At 49.4% G+C, this 22402-nt stretch overlaps 1 protein-coding gene across 10 annotated transcripts in view; it reads left to right on the plus strand.

Annotated features, from left to right (window-relative positions):
- The window catches only part of nfixb (nuclear factor I/Xb), an 83043-nt gene that overhangs the window by 16723 nt on the left and 43918 nt on the right, over positions 1-22402 (plus strand). For 2 of the 10 annotated variants that reach the window (XM_056288777.1, XM_056288769.1), the window contains one exon: positions 1200-1235. The exons of the other annotated variants lie outside the window; for them this stretch is intronic. In XM_056288777.1, coding sequence (XP_056144752.1) covers positions 1200-1235 — 36 coding nt within the window. The remainder of the gene's footprint in view (positions 1-1199; positions 1236-22402) is intronic. 10 annotated transcript variants of the gene reach the window in all.

Raw genomic sequence — 22402 nt, forward strand, 5'->3', positions numbered from 1 at the left:
GAAAAGTAGCTATGCCCATTGCCCGGAGTGGAAAACGATGTCGATTTATGACATCAGCATAGGGTATCGTATAAGAGGCCAAAATATCTATGGTTTAGTTGTCATCTTTCATTTGGTGATTTAAAAATTTTTTTTTCTGTTGCACGGCTGTACTATTGTGCAGAGAGCGAACGACTTTGGGCACAACGCTCACCTTGCATGCAGCACCATGCAACTCCCCCCCCCAGCGTTGCCTTAACAGCTCGGTCTGTGGACGGAGAAGCCTGTTTTTTTGTTTATTTAATTGCTGTTAATAATTAAAAACGTGGTTGGACCTCGGATATGCCAACAAATGTAAACAATCGAATGAATTATTAACTGTGGTAAAAGCCTCGTTGGAGAGAAGCAGCGTTTTGAGATGTGCCGGACGGTGCGTAATGGAAGCACATTTCCAGAGAGCCCCTGCAGATGAGTGTGTGTGCGTCTGTGTGCTTGTCTGTGTTAGTTTTAGGGTATTCTCTGTGGTTGGCTAATTTAGGGAAGGCTTAGGGATACACAGAAATATAGGAACAATAAAAAAATAAATAAAATAAAAATAAAAGTATAGCCTCGCACTCGGTCCCGAGTCCTGAGAAAGCAAGTCGGGAGTCCTGCAAGAAAGCTCACATTTTTTTTTTTTTTTAAAATTCAGGCGATTGTTGCATCTTTGTTTAATTGGCTTTACGGTGACTTTATCGCCAAAGCGCAATCCTGCAGAAACCTGCAAAATCACACGTCCCCGTGCACAAATAAACCGGTGGGAATTATTGTCGCATGTATTGTGAGAGTATTTGTTTAGGTTTTAAAATCTTCATTTTGTCTGCTTCTTTCTGTACCCTGTGCAGCTCTCGTGCAGTTTTAACACTGTAATTGTAGCGTTGTGATAAATACAGCCCTGTCCCACATGTAGGCTACATGCGTCCGCTGACAAAACCGAAGGGATGCATCTCTGTGTTACATATGGCTTCAATTCACAGGCCCATGCCGCACAGCCCTTCCTTTACATGCAGCATTTGGCCAATTCATTGCATTTAGTAACGTTGAACCTTGCAGACCAAAGTGTTTTCATCTCGTGTGATTTTTCACTGGTGCGACATTTTAACATTTTCCTTCCCTCTGCTCCTTTGCCCGCCGGGACGCTGACCCTTACTCTCTTCGCCTCTTAACACCTTCTCAACAAGTATTATCCTACTCACCTTCTAAACAATGCATTAGTGGTAAGTCCTGACCCTGTTTATTCAGTATGAGGTATCTATCTATCTATATATATATATATATATATACATATATGTGTGTTACAACATCCCGCATTCACAACATGCTACACCCTAACTACACATTGGCCTCCTGTGGAAAGGAGAAAATGCAAGACGTCTTATTGCACTGCAGCAAATTCAATGTCAAATAATTTTTACCCTTCATTTTAATTTTTTCGTACAGTTCATGTGTGTACTTAAGCCGTAGCTATATTGCATGACATAGGCCTACTGTATTTCCAAACCCCAGCTCAGTGTGCACCAGCTCCCATCAGTCCCTAATTAGTCCATTTGGCAAACGCTAAGCACTTTTCCCTTCAAGACTACACCGCCGTAATCGCCCTATCAAAATATTTTACCTTCATTCGAGAAAGGGGTAGATATATTAAAATGTCTCGGCACACGTTTTTCCAGATGGATGAGCCGCCGTGCACGCCAGCCTTTTTCCATCCCAGACCGTGGCGTCGAGGGGACCTTCACCTCTACTACTACTACACTTTTGATTCATTTTTTTCCTCTTTTTTAAAATCGGCCCGTTATGTTCGATATTGCGTTTGAAGTAAATTCGAATCGCACACGGGTAAGCGAACAGGCCCGACTTGCCCGCTTCCCCCGGGTAACCTCGGGTTCCCTTCTAAGTTTTGCCTCCTCCGAGCAGCGCGGCCACATTTCTATTTCTGTCTGCAACAGACACGTGGAAATGGCCAAGCGGTGCTCTGGTTGGAGGAGAGGAGAGCCGGCATTCGTCTTCGCCGTAAGGTCGTTCTCTCTGGACGTGACTTATTGTGTTGTCCTCCCCGTCTGAGCCGCGCGGCATTCTTTATCAGCCCATACGTGTTGCTCCAACTGGATGTATTATATTTTCCTACGTCACCGGCACCCGTTATCAGTTTTTATCGGACGGCGGTGTTTGGAATGAAAATATTAAAGCGGCATTTAGTGGGAGGGGGGGGGTGAGCTAGTTTGTTTTGTGTGAAAACCAAATTAAATTAACGTTATCGTCGTTTGGGTTTGTACTTTTTAGCCGAAGTCCCCCGTGCGAGTGTCGTCCCGAAAGCCCTCCTCTCCCAAGAAACTTCCATTTACACATATTTCCTGAGGTGGCCTTTCAACTCCCTCCCCATTACTCTCTCTCGTTCTCTCTCGCTCGCTCGCTCGCTCGCTCTCTCTCTCTCTCTCTCTGTGTCTCTCTCTCTCTGTGTCTCTCTCTCTGTGTCTCTCTCTGTCTCTCTGTCTCTGTCTGTCTCTCTCTCTCTCTCTCTCTCTCTCTCTCTCTCTCTCTCTGTGTCTCTCTCTCTCCCTCTGTGTCTCTCTCTCCCTCTGTGTCTCTCTCTCACTCTCTCTCTCTCTCTCTCTCTCTCTCTCTCACTCTCACTCTCTCTCTCTCTCTGTCTCTCTCTCTCTCTCTCTCTCTCTCTCTCTCTCTCTGTGTCTCTCTCTCACTCTCTCTCTCTGTGTCTCTCTTTCTGTGTCTCGCTCTCTCTCGCTCTGTCTCTCTCACTGTCTCTTTCTCACTCTCTCTCACTCTCTCCTGCTCTCTCTCTCTCTCTCTCTCTCTCTCTCTCTCTCTCTCTCTCTCTCTCTCTCTCTCTCGCTTTCTCTGTCTCTGTCTCTGCCTCTCTCTCGCTCTCTCTCTCTCTGTCTGTCTCTCTTCCCTGGGCCTGGAAAATGAGTTGGAACAGCTGTTCAGGGGATTAAAATCTGATGGAACCGCAGTCTGAATAAACAGAAATGTTGGATTTTTCAGAATTAAAGACACACAAAAACACACACACATACACGCACAAACATGCACACATAGGCAGACATAGGCGCATGCAAACAAACAACCCCCATCCCCAATAAACACACACGCACACACACACCAAACCCTTTGGTACCATGTCTTCATGCTGATTAGGCCTGCGAGTGGTTATCGCCGGATTAGCCATTATTGCCGGATACTGGTTTCCAGGCAGAAATGGCTATTGCATTTCACCCGTCTTCTCAAAGATCCTTTTCCAGCCATTTACCGCACTGTTACCGTAGCCGACAAGCGACGCGGCGCGACAGCTCCCGAACGCCACAGTCACGAAGTGACAGCTTTGTCGCTTGTCACCCAAAATTGTCAGGAGGTGTATTGAATGGAGACACAACTGATTTACAGCTGAATGCAATGCAACTATAACTGCACCGGCTTTACCAAATAATCATTCACCACGATGTGCTGATGTCAGATGGTGAGGAAAAACATTAACGCTTTGGGACATCAGTGAGGAAAAGGGACCAAACGGCCCGAAAAGTTATTGGTGTTTTGGCCAAAGGACAGAGTAGTTCGCTCCCAGTGTGTTTGACTGGACCCATCCTGTTATTATTAGGAAGGGAACCCATCCTATTATTATTATTAGGATGGGTTAATGCAGAAAAATATTAGTTTTAACTGTACAATTGACAAAATAAAGTGGATTTCACTCATTTCATTTCATGTATTATGCTCGCCTATATTTGAGTTCTGAATGTGCATTTGACTCTGTGTGTGTGTGTGTTTGTTTGTGTGTGTGTGACTGTGTGTGTGTCAGTCCGTGAGTCAGTGTGTCTTTGATGGTGTGGTTTTATGTGTCTGTGTCCACTTGTATAATTGGGGAGTAATGGTGAAAGTAAAGTCCCTGATTGGCTGTGTTTGTGTCTTGTGACCATAGGCGCCACTGGATCTGTTCCCCCATCATGTCACGGGGACACCAGGAGGCCACAATGCCAGACTGACTGGGACATTGTGTTCCTTTTTACTTATTCATTTCGACCACACCGCCAATTCCGGGCCAATCCATCATAAAAACCAGCACCATTAAAACAGGCCCGTAACATTTCACCTTAACTCGGTTCCTTTTAGGTGACAGCTTTTACCCTACATAACATGCTGTTACCGCCCCTGCCGCCCTATACCAGCATAGTCTCCCATTCATCAGTACCCCTAAAATCCATCATGGGCATCCATAAACAGCATGGTGGCCTCCTATGTGTAAGCCGGACTTGCGGGGACCAGCTCTGGGTGTGCCCTGTTAGCTCTGCAGCTCTGGGATGAGTCGATCAGCTTCGCTGAGATGCTGTGGATTGTTGTCCTTTGAAGGACCTATTTCCCCATTTTTCTGTAGTATATGAAAAAGCGACTTTTGAGGCCCTCCTTGATTAAAGCCACGTTTTTCTGTACTCATTATTATCAGCTGTTGTCTTTTGTGGCCTCCCTGAGAAGGCAGGGGGTGATTTCGTATATATTTCAGAGCTCCGCTTGGTGGCAAAGACAAAAGACGGGATGAACTGGATGTATTTTGGCAGGAAGCGGTATAGGTTTGAATCGAGTAGCATGTAGTTTTTATCTCGAGCCCCATGCAGAAGAGGCAGAACCAACTGTCTCTCATTCAGTATCGGCACAGCTGTCCCAGCATCCGTGGAGAATGGATTCCTATTGCTATTGCCATGGGAGGCTCCAGCCAAGAAGAATGGGAGGATATCCAGTGGGTGCGCTTCTGTTTGAGAAGGAAGGAAAGGACAAATGAGAGGAGAGAGTAATATGCTAGTTTACGTTTGAGTGTGCATGTGTGTGTGTGTTGGGGGGGTGTGTGCACTATATATAGTGTATATATATATATATATATATATATATATATATATATATATATATAGTGCGAGTGTGTGTGTAGTGTGCAAGTGTGCATGTGCTTGCATGCACGCTTGCACACTATATATATGTAGTATATATGTGTGTGTGTGTGTGTGTGTATGTAGTGTGCAATGCAAGTGTACATGTGCTTGCATGCATGCTTGCACTATATATACAGTATATATATACTATACAATATATAGTATATATTTATACACTATATATGTGTGTGTGTGTGTGTGTGGTTTGTGCAAGCGTGCATGTGTTTGCATGCTACCTCCACCCACCTCCCTCTTCCCTCACTCATGTCACCCTTGGCGTGGATTATTCTTTGGCAGAACCCTTGTGGTGCTCGCAACCCCCAATGCAGTTCTGCGGTGGCTGATATGTTGTGCTGTTGCCATGGCTACTGGACATACACACACACACACACACACACACACACACACACGGGTGCTAAATTACATAATTTAGGTGGCATATACATAAGAAAACAAAATACTCACTACAAAGTATGGGAACAGAGAGAAAAGAGGGAAGGAAAGAGAGTTGTAGTACTCTGTGTGTACGCGTGGTTGTAGTTGTGTGTGTGCGTGTGTGTGTGTGCTTTTGTATGTGTGTCCCCGTGTCTGCTTAAAAGCCATTAAGATAAAGTGCAAATGGAAATGTACTTCTGCCCCTACAAATCAGGAGCAGAGGGGCACATGATGTCAGAAAGACAATGGGGGCAGTTTTTTGAGTTGAGTTACAGACGGACTCATCTTCTCGTCCGGTCTATCTCTCTGAGTCATACATCTAAATACAGGCCCCGCCACTGAATGGCTGTACAAATCAAAATGACAGCTTAGGGCAATAGAGGATAAGGTGGTCTGTGGTATTGTTTGTGTGTGTGTGTGTGTGTGTGTATGTGTTTGTGTGTGAGGAAGAGGAAGGTAGAGAATGCTGTAGATGTAGGGTGTGGCACCTGGAACCTACACAGATACGTAAACCTCGTAGTTTGTGTACCTCCACACGTAGTTCGTCAACCTACTCTCCCACGCCCCCCCCCCTTTCCTCATCTCCTCCTCCTCGCCAGCATCTTCCTCACCTCGGGCTTCAGCGTTTATATCGAGTGGATTGTACCTCTCATTGTTTTCGCGTGGCGGTTTCCCCATCTGCGAGAGCGTCGGGGGCGAGCCCTCCGACTCGGTTGCACCCTGCTGACCCCGGCGGGCGCAGGCTTTAAGGGCAACAATCTTTTGGCGTTTGCGGCGTTATATAATTCAGGGTTGATGAATCTGCTGCGGTGCAATGAAAGAACAACAGAACGAGTCAAGGATCAGTGGGGGGGAAAAGCTTTTTCTGGTTAAAACTGATGCCGCCTGTCATGGTTTGTTGTTTGTGTAGGGAAGCGATATGCAAGAGGCCACGCCGTCCCATCCTTGCTGTCCCAACGGGCAGTTTCGGCACCAAAATCTTGCATTTTTTAATTTTTTTTTCTTCGTTTCGTCAAAAGGCCGGCCAGATCGCATCCAAATCTGCTGTTTTAATACTCGGCGGTGTTTTTAATCAATGCGTTCACGCCCCATGAGCGTTAAAACGAATGACGCTATAAATTTCGTGGTTTTGAGCCCTTATTTGTTTTGTTTCTAGGGCTTAGGAGGGTAGAGTTAGAAAGAAAGCTGTTAGTGGGTTTTGCTCCGTCCTTGCGCTGGATAGATCCCGGCCCGTGCCAACGTCAACAAACAAAGTGAACGTCGACGGCAACCCATGCGTTGGGTTTTTTTTTTTAATCGACGGGTAAGGTTTCGTGAAAGATATTTCCGTGTGAAACGCCGAGCTCTTCGCTTTTGCGTTCGATGGAGAGCCGGGAGTCTTAAAGGCTCGGACTCGTGACTGGCAAGGCAGGGATCACGCCGGGCCAGCCTATTGGCTCGTCGCAGGTCAACAGAAATAGATAAGTGATTTATGGTGGCAGAGCTCATTGTCGGCCTACTCCAAGGTCACTCCAGTGTGGGCAATCTGGGCAGGTTGTTTGGCCTGTCCTGTCCTGCCTGCCTGCCTGTCTGTCTGACCCACATCTCATTGCATGGGCTAAATATACACAGTAGACCCCCCCACCCCCCCCCACCCTACCCCCCCCCCCATTACAAAGCTACCAGATTAATCTGGATGAAATCTGAGTGCTGTCCCACCCACTATCACTTTCTGACTCTGTGATCCCGCTACTCTTCTTTGTAGACTTTCCCAGGCTGCTTTTCCATCCCGTCCAGCCTCTGTCAGACACAATCACCCTCTCACTTTCCACAGATTTTCTGAGGCAGGCGTTCACACAAATATGGGACACATGTGCACACATTATCTCCTTGTGAATAGAAAAGAAGCCGCAGCCACATTTGGCCTCAGAAGCCTCATTCACAAACATGCCCCCCCCCCCTTTACATCGGAGCGCCCGTTCGCCTCAGCCGAACCCCCGGCCTCCATACGCGAGCGGCGTTTTTTGTTTGTGTCCTCGTGTGCGCCGCTTAATTTGTGCCTGGGCCCCGTTCCGGCGGGATCCGGCGGGTCTCCGTTTCACAGAGGTAGAAAACCTGGCTTCAGGAAGTAGAAGTACTAGCCATGTCTTTGCTCCACTCGTGGATTAAACCAGTTGATTTCACTAATTAGTTCTCCTACCTGGCTGAGGTGTTGTGCTAATTACAATCAACTGGTTTATTGCATGGGTGGAGCAAAGACATGACGAGTACTTCTACTTCCTGAAGCGGAGTTTTCCCCACCTCTGCCGTTTCGGACTGAGTGCATTTCAGCATCATTTGCGAGGATCCCGCACCGATCTTCGCAGGCCCTGTTGTATACCAGAAAAGGAAAAACAACACCTTGCCCCCCCCCCCCCAGAACACTAAACCCGCTCGTCTCCTTATGAGGAAGGGCGATGAAGGTACCGATTGCGTAACTCACCTTTGCAACATAACTGCTTCTGTGAAGGGCGAATTTACGGCAGCTGGAGCCCAACATGGCGCTGTGATCGGGAAAAGCCGAGTGTAATTGTTGACCCGGTTCGTTTTTTACTTGTGTCCATATTTGTAGAAATGTGCTCATGGAACAGCTCGGTGGTCCACTCTGGTTAATGGGAGATTGCTGCTGTAATGTGATTTTCCGTGGACGGCGTGCCAAGCGTCTGGGCATTTGTGTTGCGCGGTTGTAATGAGTCGATTGTGTTGGGAGGTTGCGGTATAGTTTAGAAATAAAAGGTGACGTAATTTCAGTCGACCGTTGGGTCTATCATCGTTGCTTGATGACACTAGAGAAATGTCCAGCCCGTGACAATATAACTCTACTTTGCGTCCGGGTGGCGTGGCCGTCCGTTCCGTTGCCTAGCAACACGGGGTCGCCAGTTTGAATCGGGCGTCCCTACAGACACAATTGGCCGTGTCTGCGGGTGGGAAGCCGGATGTGGGTATGTATCCTGGTCGCTGCGCTAGCGCCTCCTCTGGGTGGTCGGGGTACCTCTTTGGGCGGGAGGGGAAACTGGGGGGGGGGGTTGGTGTGATCGGCAGAGGGGGTGGAACAGCGACCGGGATTGGCTCGGAAGAGTGGGGTAATTGGATGGGTACAATTGGGGGGGGGGGGTAACCATACGTGAGTGTTCAACGTGTTCGCCCTACCGATTTAATGATACGTTGTGGGACCTTCTCCTTTTACAGCCGACCCATTGGACGAACTCCCGCTTGGCATTCTGGGACGCCACGATTCACAAATGAAGCATTTCTCCCGCATAACAATCCATGGATGTATACAAGCGGGGGGGGGGCAAACAAATGCCAAGACACTTCCCACATCTGCACCCACTCAAGCGCACAAGGCGCAGGTGTGCACGCTTGACTTGTCCGTGTCAATCTGGAGCCGTTGGTGGTAATCACGCCCAGGACCACGACACCGGGGTGCTGGAGTGTGTTCTGTCCGTGTGCGAGTGTGTGTGTCTGTGCTGGCGGGATTATCGGAGGGGCTGGAAACGGCGCGTCATGTGTGCTAGCGCCCTCCGACTGACTCTTAACACATTTGGCGCTTTGATGGCCATGGCTGCTCTTCCGTCCTTTACACCCCGGGCACTCCGTCGAGCACGAGCCGTCTCCCCGGCCCGTCCCCCCCGGGCAAAGCCCTGCCCTGTCCCCGGCACACCCGGCTCCTTCCCCAAGTGCACACAGGCCTTGCATTCACAATATCCCCCCACACCTGGGGAACGCTGGAGAGGCAATTATGTTCATTAGTGCACAAAGGCGAAAGACTTCATCAGGCATCAATCAACCGGGGGGTGGGGGGTGAGGGGCCATTTGTCAGGGCTCCGAATTATTCACTTGTCAAGAGATGACATCACGCGGTGACGCCTTGCCATGATGTCAGAATTTCTCGTTTAACATCTGTTTTCTTAGCGGGGAGAGGAGCTGTTGATTGACTCGGCGATAATATGTCAGCTTCACTCTGTTTTCTCTTCTTCTTCTTCTTCTTCTTCTTGCCATCATTAACTTTGGCGCCACCTCCTTCTGCAAGACGGGGCGAAACGGTGCCAAGTGGAGCACAGGGTACCATCGTCCAACCCCGTTTCCTATACGGCCCCACTTCGTCCCACCTCGGAGGTGGGATGAAGTGGGGCCGTATAGGAACCGGGGGGGGGGGGGCGCCGGCCAGCCAGCCCCATGGATGGCGTTGACCATCTCCATGATGAAACCTGGCTGCCGAAGGCCGCGTGGTGGTTTCCGCTCCGTTGGGCCGGGGGCAGATGGACGAGCGGGGAGCGAACGGATTAAATAGGCACTTACAGGGTTAACGTTGGAGGGGGGGGGGTGGGGGGGGAGAAAAGAAAAGTTTTCCTGTCTAGGGGGTGGGTGGAGGAGCGTTGACGTTTTGGAGGCTTACAAACCCGCGAGTCAAACAGTAACAAAAACACTTGTGACCTGATTTCAAGAGCCGGGGGAAGAAAGACGAGGAAGGGAAAAGGAGAACTTTAAGTAAGAGAACCGAGAAAGAAAGAGAGAAGGGAGGGAGAGAGAGAGAGAGAGAGAGAGAGAGAGAGAGAGAGAGCAGAGTTAACCCTCGCGTATCAGTATCTCAAGGCCGGCGGGAGTCGCATGCCTCGCCTTCTTTCTCTTTTTCCCTTTCTCTTCTATCTCCTCTGTCGCTATTGCTGTGTGTGTGTGTGTGTGTGTGTGTGTGTCCATGTGTGTGTCTTTCTAGTGCTTGGCCTCCCAGGCCAGCAAGGAATGGCTGTCACCCTAGGGAACAAAGCAGTGCAGCTTGCTCCTTGGAGCAGGAAGTTGGCACCGGGCCACGGGTGGAAAATCTATACGCTGTTGCATAATATAACACATCTTTACCTTAGATGAACTCGGAGGAGGCCCGGCAGCTGTGAGCAAACAGAGCTGGGGGAGAGAGGGAATTTGTGTGTGACTGACTGACTGACTCTGTTTGTGTGTGTGTGTGTGTGTGTGTGTGCGCATGACTATCTGCTGTCTGGTTCTGTAGGCTGAGGCTGTCTCTGAACTCCCATTGACAGCTATGCAGAGGAGGTTGCGGTGCGAGCAGGCCGCCGCCGCCGGACAGGGCGCAGTAGAGTACAGCCGAGCGGGTCCGTGTAGGTCGGGGGTCGACGGCGGCGTGGCTTCTTCCTTTTTGGCCCGGGCCCGCCGCCCTGAGCACAGCTGTGCTCGCGCTCCTCTCCGTGAAGAGAAATCAGACATAAACTTTCTGCTCCACTCCGGCTCTTGGAAATAGCTGCGGGATTAGTGTGCGTTACATGGAAAAGTTGTGTACGTTTGAGTGGAAAAATCCAGCAGCGGGATGAAGATTTCACGTCACTGCTAATATATGAAACGCAGACGGGGGGGGGGGGGCCCGGGGGTTAGCTTTACCCCGCCGTTTCCACCGTGGAAGGGGGAAATCCCTCCCATTTCAAACGTGCGTGAGACTTCGTGACAGTTTATAAATTCACCGTGACCCCCCCTACCCCCACACGCACCCCTCTCGAACCGTCCCGCTATTGAGACGTGTCTCGGTATCCTCTCGGCATTCCTTCTCGAAGCCCTAATGGTGAAACAGTGTGGCCGCGCTCACCTTTCTTTCTTTTTCTGACGGGGGTGGGAGTGGGGGGGCTGGTGGGGGGGAAAGGGGAGCTGGAAGGCGGGTCACCTGTCAGGCTGCTGTCAGCCCCATCAGCAAGCATGCGGCGTCGTCTTGAGAGGAACCCCTGGTGAAATCCAAACGGGCCTCATTACGGTCATCATCTGGAATAAAGTGCAATCATCTCGGCCACCTGTGGCAAGCAGCGGCGCAGAATAGAGCCTTCTAGACCTAATGGAGCGGAGCATTAAGGCCACATATCAATTCACCCACGCTTAGTTTCATTCATCATGATCCCCTTCCTCCCCCCGCCCCAGCCATCCGCACACCTGAGTCAGAACCGCTCCAGGGTAGAGTTAGGACTCTTGCGGGGACCACAAATTGACCATATATTGCAGTCGAGCTTGGGAGATTTACGATGGAAGTGAATAGGGATGGTGTGGGCGGGTATGCAGAGATTTATATTATAGCGGGGTTTGGACTCACGGTCTCGATCGACCGCAAAAAAAAAAAAAAAAAACTCAAGGCCAAGCGAAAGGTGTAGAGGAGCTAGGCGGCGGCGGCAGCAATGCTGTTTTCCTTTCCGTGGAAGCGAGCGAAAACGTATGGAAAGCAATAAAGGAGAGAATAAGGGGGATGAGAATAGATGAGCGGAGACAGTGAGTGAAGGTGTGGTGAAGAAAGACAGACGAGTCTCTCGGTATTGCGGACGACGGTAGACGGGCTTGCCCTCCCGAGTCATTTTACTGATTTTTTCTTTTTTCTGGTAATTCTCTTATTTTTTTGTTTGATTTACTCGCCGTCAATCAGCGGCGGCTGTACGGGAGTGGGTTTGATGTGTGTTGGGAGAAAAGCCCCTCGATGGCGGCGTCTGTTTGGGTTCTCCCTTTACTTTGTTTGGGAGCTGCGGCGTGATTAAAACGGGCGATATAGGCGTATTGTATTTCCTGGGGGACTGGAAGGAATGCAAATGCATCATAACCATATTATACTGGTTAAGAGCTGTGTCCGCTGCCAAGCCTCTGGAGTAAGGCACAGTTACACCAAAATGTAGCTCGGCCCTCTCAAAACGCCAGAGCCCCCCCTCCTCCCCCTCCCCCTCTCGCATCCATTAAAAAAACCATAATGGCAACAACAGAAAACGACATCTGACACTTCTGGACTATATTTGACATTTCGTAGGATATGGAGAATAGCAAACTGGGTGCCGCATAAGAGCCAGACTTCTCTGCCTGTGCAAAACTAAATAGAGGAAACCCGAAAAAGATGTGCGTGTGTGCGAGTGTGTGTCCGTGTCTATATCTGTCTGTGTCTGCGTCTGTGTCGGAGGCTGTAGAATTCGTTTGGCATTTTTGTTGTGAGGGAAGCATGTCGCTGGTGGGACTTTGGCCTGCACAATCCCTTCTCTGTTAAAACAATGCCGCAGTTGTCCTCCCTAACCTAATTACTCCCTCCAGGGGGAGAAAGGCAACAGCACCAAATCCCATAGTTAGGAGCTCTGATCTGGGCCCTGCTGCAAGAAAAGGCCTCATTCATTTCCCTCCCTCCATGCACCGCGCACACACACACACACACGCACACACCATGCACACACACACACACACCATGCACACACCACACACACAGATGCACACGCACACAGATGCACACATGCACACACGCACGCACACAGATGCACATACACACACACATGCACACACACATGCAGACATGCACACACGCACACAACACACACCACATGCACACGCATTCACACATGCTAGCACACACATGCACACATGCAAGCACACACACACACACACACACACACACACACACACATTCTGTTTGTTGCTAATCTGTGAATGGGTTCTGGCCTGGGTAAACCTAACTGGCCCATCATTTTCTTGATATCGGTTATAAGAGCATGCTAGTCTTCATCGTTTTGTCTTTTCTTCAAAACATTTTATGATTCTTGTAAACTGGTTGTTTCTGTGCACATGTGTGAGGACACACACTAATGTTGTGGGGTCATATAATCATATTCTTGATATCAGTGTTATTAAGAGTCAGCTGACGTGACCAACAGACAACTTACATTCTGCAAATCCTGTTTACAGCCAAGTTAACCATTTATTTAATTTCCCATGGAAAGAGATCAAAAGTGCAACCTGCGCTGATCCTGATCCTTATCCTGATCCCGATCCCGCTGTGGAGCGTTTTCATTTAGGCGGTGGGGCTGATTTAGGAAGTAGTAAACGCTATTTCAGAAATATAAACTCGCAAAAGAAGCCTGGTACGTCGTCGAGCTCAAAGGCCTGAAACAACAAGACTTTGTGGACGAGGCTCCTATAACCCCAACTCTTTCCTGTCTACTCTTTTGTCCTCCCCCACGACCCCCCCCCACAACACCCCCCCACGCGCGCGCACACACGCGCGCACACACACACTTCTGTTGTCTTTCGCTGCCGCCGCCGCCACTTACTGGCATCGCGCGGGCTGTGTGAAACTTTGCTTCCTTATCTTGAGACGAGGAAGTCCATACAGGAACAAGGGAAAGGGATGTGGGCAATAGTGGCATTCCCCAATAAAGGGTGCTAATGTCTTAATTCTGCCCCCCCTTGACGTCCTCTAACCTGATTTGTTTTGTTGATTTTTCTGCCCACTCGTGGGAAGATTAGCGCGGCCATTGTGCGCGGGCTGGGGAAATGAGATTTGAGGTGTGCGCGGGGAGAGCGGCGCGGCGCGGTGTTGTTTGTCCAGACTGTTAGCGCTCAGACGTCTCTGTTTGTTTTCCCCTAAAACCAGAGGTTTGCCTTTGTCACCGCACTTTCTCTGGAAATGGGATTTTCTTTCTTTTTTTCGGTGATTTTCATTCGCTACACACGTGTTGCGTTCGTTAGCGGGTAGTCTGTTGTGTACGCATTCTTACACGTAGGTGGCGGGGATTTTCTTTTATGAAGTGATGGAATTTGTGCGGTGGCCATTTTAGTTCAGCCCTGTCCTGTGATTGGACGAAAGAACCGTGGAGCGGGGCATACACGAGGACTTGGAGTGCGCGCGCTTTTTGTGTGCACGTGCGCACGCACGTGTATGTGGCGTGTGTGCGCATGTGTGTGCGCGCGTGTGTATGTGTGTGTGTGTGATTGTCTCAGTTGATCAGTGTATGAACAGAAGGCAGTCCTAGCTGGTAGTTTTGATGTGTGTGTGTGCGCGCGCGCGCGTGTCTCAATTGAGCAGTGTTTACGAACAGGAGGCTGTCATTTCCAGTAGTTTCAGTAAACGCATCTGTTTACGTGCGTCCGTGTGTGTGTGTGTGTGTGTGTGTGTGTGAGAGAGAGACTCAGGCTGCAGTGTTTGTATTAGGCCGAGCCGCTTTCCTGTGGTGTGTGGGCTAAAATCCGCCCGGCATGTGTGTGGACCCTACACCCTGTCCGCGCGCCCCGGCGCTTGGCCGCGGGCTGGAGCGGAAGTCCCGCTTTACCCGCGTTAGCGGCGCTCTTCCTCCAGCCCCGCGCGCGGCCCGCCGAGTTAACCCTGTCGCCGTCCGCGCATGCGGGAGGGGGGGGGGGTCCGCTGGTCGTCCTGCGTTATTAAACACCCGAACCAACTCCCTCCCACAACTCCGTTTCATTTCATGACCATATGGGCTTCTTTTCTCCAACATTTAATAAAAGTGTATTTAGTGAGTTATTTATGGGTTTTTTTTGGGAGTAACTCGTAATTTTACACACACACACACACACACACACACACACACTAGTTTCCTCTCCTTCTCCAGCCTGGGCCGGCCGGCCCTGCAGCCTGCTACCCTGCAGCCTGCTGCTGACTCTCTCTCTTTCTCTTATTCCGACACGTTATTATTTCGGTTTACTCGCCCCCCTCCCCCCGCCCCCCGCCCCGCGCCAAACTGTTAAACTCATCTCTCCTGACGCCTCCGCTGACCCTTCACCTCCTGCCGGTCGAGTACTTTATTAACCCTTTTTCTTCTTTATTAACCCCTTTTCTTCCCCCGTTCGGCACCGCTCAGGGTTACTGACTGCTTCTTTACTTCAACAATAGGACCCATTGTCTTCATGCGTGCTCGGCGGGACCCGTTCCCCGTTTTTGGGGGTCCGCGCATAAACACTAATTGACTTTTTAAACACTCTTGGTTAACCCTCTGTTTTCCACACTAGTTTATTAACCCCGCTCAGTCCGGTTGTTTTTAACCCTTATATGTGAATTTGACCATTTCTATAAATTCAGCCGCAGTCGTGAAAGGCCGAAAGCGAGCATTTTCTGTGCAGCATTTGCGCTTTATTGTGTAGGAAAATAGAAAAAAAAATACAGTACTGTCTGCAGGATATCGTTTCTATCTTTCCGTCTATTCTTTCCTCTCTTTTTTCTATTTCTCTTTTCTTTTTCTTTCTCTTTCGCTCATTTCATTTTCTCCATTGGCGGTTTTGCCCCCTCGCCCTATCTCGTTCTTCACTTTACCATATTTTTTGCCAGGAGATACCCTCCTTTATCACGGCAAGTGCAGACGCACCTACAGCCACTCCTCCACCGAAATAATTCCCCTTCGGTCGCTGTCAACTGCCCTCAGACGGCATAAAACAACGTGCAGGCCAGCGTGCACGCCACGAAGCTCGCAGCTTTGTTTTAAAACCTGCACAGGTGGGGGGGACTCGGGACCGGCGAGACTCGGACCGGCGAGGCTCGGCACGTCGGTCCCGGCGCAGGTCCGTGTCGGGGCCGTGACCTTAACTCGGTGACTTACCGCGTCTTAGAGACAACAAATACGGCGATTAAAAGAGAATATATATGGACAAGAGCACATGGGGGGGTTGGGGGTGGGGTGGGTGGGCTTGCTCACAGACATGGAGGGTGAGACGGTGGGGTGGTTGTGAATCAGGGATGGCAGCAAAGCATTTGCATAAAGGGCAGGGCAGTGTGCCCAGTGGTGGAAAAGGTTGGCATCACGCCTTTCAGACTGGCAGCGAGGGAAGACTGGAGAGAAAGAGGCAGAGAGACAGAAAGAGAGAGTTTGAGAGAGGGAGAGAGGGGTGGGGGAGAGACAGAACTGGGGGGGGGGTCGAGAGAGCTGAGATGGGGAGGTGGAAAGAAAGAGAAAAGAGGGGGTATATTCAATAGTGCATCCCTTGTTCAGAAAGAGGAGGTCCCTAGCTGTTGGCAGGAGAGCTGGGTAAATCTCTAGTTTGATTGTGTGCTAGATTGCCCCTTTATTTCTCTAATTGCAAAGCGTTCAACACTGCATGAGTAGTGGGCTTTACCCCCCCCCCACAAGCCTTTATTTAGGAGAGACTTTTTTTTTCCTGGCCCTGTCTGTGATTTGCTCCGCCCTCAACATGTCTTTGAGTTTATATTGTGAGCAATCAGTACATCGGGCAATTTAGAGAACTTTCTGGTATGCTTTTACTTTTTCTTTTTTTTCCCCCTCAAATTCGCATTTGGCTGCAGCCTGCACCCCACAAGCAACCCACAAAGGTTAATAACGTTGCAACTTTTGCTTGATGCCGTATGCAGATGTATGCTGAACGTTATAATTTGCACGGTGAACACGGGGATAAATCTAACCCTGCAGACAACTGGTGTCCAAAACTGCCAAGGGGGCCGCCTTTGGCTATTTTCTCTCTGCCCTCCAATCAAAACTCACTGTCTGTTTCTCGCTCTCTTCCCGTCTGCTCTCTCTTTCTCCCGGTCGGTTTCTCTCTCTCTCTCTCTCCTTTATTTCTTCTCGCCCCCTGTTTTTCTTCCTAGTGAGGGCCACAGCAGCTTGGAGCCAGCGTGCTGCTGTTCCCGCCTTGCTGGCCATGGCTCTAGTGATGTCATGGTAGTAGAGAGTGAAAGGGCGATTATTTAGCATGGACCTGTTATTTCTGGCCCCGGGTCCATACAAACCCGGGCTTCAGAGAGTGGCTGTTACTTTTGCACTGTATACAGAGGGCTCTCTCTCTCTCTCTCTCTCTCTCTCTCTCTCTCTCTCTCTCTCTCTCTCTCTCTCTCTCTCTCTCTCTCTCTCTCTCTCTCTCTCTCTCTCTCCTTGGCCATTAATGGGGGATTACGACTACTGAAATTAAAATGTGTGTGAGCTAATTGCGTCAGGGCTCGCCGGGCATAATTCAGCGGCGGCGATGACAAGGAAGATGATAATAGAAATGAAAATGGCGAGTTTTCACGTATAATTAGTAAGTAGTGGGTTTGATTTTGCTTTCCACTGCCGCTTATGATATTTGAGACCCTTGAATGTGCCTGCCCTCTTATAATAGCCTTATTACTTACAAACTTTTTTACTTACTATATAATATTACTTACAAAACATCCAATGGGGTATCCCAGTGCAGGTTTTATTTGGGCGGCACGGTGGCGCAGTGGTTAGCGCTGTCGCCTCACAGCAAGGAGGTCCTGGGTTCGAACCCCGGGGTTGTCCGACCTTGCGGGTCATCCCAGGTCGTCTTCTCTGTAGAGTTTGTGTGTTCTCCCCGTGTCTGCGGTGGGTTTTCTCCAGGTGCTGCGGTTTCCCCCACCATCAAAAAAGACATGCATGTTAGGGTTAGTACTCCTGTCTGTGGCCCTGACCGAGGCAATGGAAAGAAGAACTGGAGTTGGTCCCCGGGGCGCTGCACGACGGCTGCCCACTGCTCCTAGCTACACAGCTAGGATGGGTTAAAGTAACGAGGGACTTCCCTTCGGGGATCAATAGAGTATATAGAGTGTATATATATATAAAAGAGTATATCCGTACAATTATCAGTGAGCGGAGAGAGGAGGTAAAGTAGCAGCACCCCACTATCTGTATTCCATATCCTGGCAGGAGCAAGTGTGGATGTTCAACAGGCTAGATGGGTGTTTTACCGCCTGTTCCCAGCACCGTTTTGGTATGACAGCCTGCTTCGTATAAACGGGCTTGCCGTCAAACGGCAAACAAACGCCGGTTTTCTGCACGAGCGCGACACTTTCTCTCGGCGCCGAAACACAACTGAGCTGTCTCGCCTCGCTCCCCGGCGCTGTGTGAGAAAGGGCGACTTGTGCGTTTACACTTGCCTATTGGAACGGAGGAATAAAGCCTCGCAGCTTTGTCGGGCTGCAAGTTGTCACATGAACCTGGAGATCCCTTCCTTTCTGATGCAGTGTTGAAATCCTGACTCCGGTCGGGTACGCAGTGAGCTCCTTTCACGGCAGGGGTCACGGTATGAAATCCCTCTGCTGTTGGGGCTGATGGTGAATCACGGCGCTGTGCATCGACCAGGTGCATGGGGCCAGTGGTGTAAAAGACACAGTGATGTGCAGCGGAGACAATGCACGGTTGTTCGTGCTGCACCAACCACACTTGGGTTTCTAGTAAAATCAAATGTTGGTTCATATGTGTGCTAAAATAATGTAATACCTCGTTTCAAAATAATACGCGATGCCTTTAGGTCTTAGAACCACATAATAGATGCATTTTTTTAAAAATTTCAGGCCTAGTGAGCCTTAGTGATTACACACCAGGATGGCAATTTAACACCAGCCATCTGCCAGTAAATTCTGTCTGTGGTTGGTAAGTTTATCTTCTCTACCAGCAGTCTTGGCAGGTAAACGACTCATTGTTTAGACATCTTATTCTGTTGTAAACATTTTGTTGCCCGCTAAGAAGGTGAAAGATGCGGGTTTTATCTGGCGATTTGCGAGTTACGGTACACTATACGGCTAGTTCCCGCCCTTGAAGCTGTTTCAAATAGCAGTGATGAAGTGAGAATGGAAAATTCAAAGAGATGGGAGAAACAAAGAGGAACTCTGATTTTTTTTTAAAAATTTTTTTAGTCCGAAGGGGTTCAGGCCTGACTCATCACTTTGAAAAGTGTCGACTCCGTCCTCCAGATTGTCCCTTCTGTTAAAACTATTCATTAAAACTAACTAGGCTGCAGTTGCCCCTTGGTTTGCACAGCAAGCAAACAGTCACGTCTGTTTTGGTGCTGTGTTGGCCTGCCCCAGCATGGCGAGCCGGCGGCACACACACACACACACACACACTGAGAAGGAGGGCGGTGGTTCTTCTCTTCAACACCACATTCCTTCTTGCAGCAGCAGCCGGCACAGAGCTAGGAGGCGAGGTATCAGTGAGAAGTTGGTGTGTGTCTGTGTGCATGTGTGTGTGTGTGTGTGTGTGTATGTGATGGGGAGAAGAAGTGGCATCATGTGATGTGCTGGGGCAAGTGGCATGTGGCTTCAGGCTGCATAGCGGTTGCACAAAGTGTGATCCCTCACATCGGAGATGACTTGCAGAGATACTGCATGCTAGCATGACATCACGTCAGCGAACATATCCCCCACCGCATGCTTTGGAAAGGCCACGCTTTAGAATATAGGCCCTCTCTCCTTTGTCCTATTCATCGATACGGTCGTCTTCATCTTCTGAACCCGAGCGTGTCTCGACGCGTACGTCTCCTCAAGCAAGAGCAAATATTGCTTTAGATTGAAGCCGTGAACAGTATCTCCAAAGCACAACAGCCTCAAGTGAGCTGGGACACTTCATCTTGCTCACGTTACGATAAGGCGAATGTCTTTTTAAAGGGGTATTGTTTCCTTCACAACCCCCCCCACCCCTCCCTTGTGAATTCTTGCCCACCTTGTTTGTTTAACGATCCACCGTTCGATTTCTGCTGTAAATCCGTCGATGAATCTTCCACAGCATCTGTCGCCACCAGGCCCTCGCGCTCATCTGCGCTGGTGAATTATGCAGTGGTGTGGTGCGATATAGATGTCGGTGGTTGGCGGAGTGTGAGAGGAGGTGCTGACGGTAGCGTTGTTGTTGTTGTTGTTGTTGTTGGTGGGGGTTGTGAGGGTTTGGGAGCCCTGGACGCAAACCGTCTCCAGGTCCAGATTTTGTTGTGCTGCGGCGGCTGGGCAGCAGAGACCCTTTGTGGGGGAAGGAATGTGCCGTGCGTGCCTCCTCCCCGGATGGCTCCCCGAGACCCACCCCTGGCCCGTTAGCACGCAGCCACCACAAATTGCTTGCAGATTTTTCACACATAGTAACGTGCTGGTTTGTAAACTCAATAATTACAACCAACTCTGGCGCTGCGCTTCAAAGATCTTTATGCATCACTCGCTCGCCGCAGCCGTGAAGAACGTGGGGCGAGCTGCCGCACTTTTCCTTCAAGTCTCCGAAATCGCTCCCCCCCCGAATTTCTTCAGGCCCTAATCATCACCAGAAATTATTACTCTGATAGCGGTAGAGGGCTATGCAGGGAGGCGCTGTAGCTTGTTCTGATTGCAGTACACAACCCCGGTGAGCTGAAGAAGATGGCACTGTCTATACTTGTGTAGAAAATATTGCTGTCAACAGTCAAGTGCTTCAAGGAGACGCTACACTGCTGATGAATAGGTAAATAAAGCTCTTGGAAGTGTAGGGCACAATTAGTGTGTGTGTGTGTGTGTGTCTGTTAGCATGCACGCACGCTTGTTTTTTTGGGGGGGGGGGGATTGTCAGGAATGTCAGTTTAGCTTTGGCATCGCCGTTCCTGCCTCACCTGCACCTGGGAGCTGCTGGCTGAAACGAAATAGTGTCATTAGGGAGATGCATGCCAGCAGTGATGCCCTGACCCAACAAAGCCCATAAATGGCAATTTTACGAGATGCTAAAATTACAAAAAAGCATTACCAAAAAAAAAACCATTACAAAAAAAAAACAAAAAAAACACCCCTAAATGAGCTAGGCGGGCCTGAGTGACAAATCCAGGTGAATGCTGCATCCACTTGCAGGTTTCACCAGTTAAATTCAGGTCACTCCTGCTCCCAGAGATAGGGAATGTGCGGAAGGGTCTGTAACACATCATCGACAGGGTCCTCGCCAACAAAACTTCTCATCACTCTTTTTGTCACCCCATGCCCTATGAACTCTCTGCGCGATTATGTCGTTCTTGGGTTCTTTGGGTAGGGTGTTATCAACCTGATACATGAAGTTACATGCCTGGACAGACATCTTGTGTGACAGCTATGTGCTAAGCACAAGACTCTGTCTCTCCTGCGGCCCCTGTTTACTTTTGACACTCTCCCTGTCTGTCAGTCTCTCACTCACCCATGCAGTCCTTGCATCCATCCTGGCCAGCTCAGTGAACGATTGAGCCCCCTTGCACCCCCCCTCCCCCGGCCACCCTCCCGCCTCTGATCTGGTCTCATCCACCACTGTCCTCTGCCCTGGCTCTCTCTCGGTGAGCTCAGCCAGGTCAGGGTTATCCGCCGTCACGCTCCACCCGGGGTCACGGACACTCAGCGGGGCAGCAGAGGACACAGCGGAGCCGTTACCGGGCCAGAGGTGTGCTAATGAAGGGCCAGGCGGCTAGAGGGCTCTCAGGTTATGCAGATCAGGGCCTAATTGGTCTGATGAGATACAGCGTAGGCTTAGTGAGGTCAGGTATCACCGGGCGACCCGGGACAAGACAAGAGCACAGCAGGCTGGCCTCCTGCTTACTAACTTCAAACATTTTTTTCCAGGTTTTTGCCCTGTTTTGAATCTACAGATTTCACCAATGATATATTAAAATGTTGCCCATTCTTTTAATGGGTCAAATTACTGAGTTGAAAAGTAATGGCTGACTGAGGGCAATTCTGCTGAATGTAAAAATAAAGACAGAAAACCTAACTCTGACATGGATTCAACACAAAAAATAGTAAATGCATTTCAGTTTCTTCTTTTTTTGTTGTTTTAATGATTTTGGCTTGAGGATCTGGCCTCTGAAGCAAAGTTTACTTTCTGCCAGATCGCCACCGAAAACTCGTACAGTAAAAACTCATTGGAAGATAATTGTGGTAACCGGCCCATAATTTGACGTGCTGACGTCAAGCAGGAAGCCCTCGCTCGACCTGCGTAACGTTAACCGTTTAGTCGTGAAAGCAAACGTGAGAGAAACCCGGAAGCTTGTAAAAGAAAGAAAAAAAAAGGAAAAAATCCGCGCGTCAGGTCGTGACGTCAGAATCTCAGCGGAAATGGCAGCGGTCTTCTGTACTCTGTTTCCTGTAGTGGGAAGAGTTTGTGATTCGGAAAGTAAAGCGTAGACTAAATAAATATAATTATAAGTTTGATCCGCTTGAAATAGTGTTGCGTTTTGTTTGTTGTTTGTTTGGGTTTTTTTTTATAAAATAGAAACATTTACCAAAAATTTCACACCCGTTACCGGATTTCTAATGCACATTTGCCCGGTAGTAACAAATCTAAATGACAGACATAAATAATTAGTAGGGTTAAAATAATTAATATGTGAATATTGGACACACATATTGTCCTCAAATGAAATGAATTGTGTGCGTTTGTCTTTAAAAAAAATGGCGTCGGGATGGGGGGGGGCTGTTACGTCGACGCTGAAATTAGATTAAAGGTGTAGAGAATCTGACCGTGTTGGCTGCCGGTTTTTTTCTTTCTTTGTTTTTTAATGAG

Source organism: Lampris incognitus, chromosome 10, assembly GCF_029633865.1.
Source record: "Lampris incognitus isolate fLamInc1 chromosome 10, fLamInc1.hap2, whole genome shotgun sequence".
Lineage (NCBI taxonomy): Eukaryota > Metazoa > Chordata > Actinopteri > Lampriformes > Lampridae > Lampris > Lampris incognitus.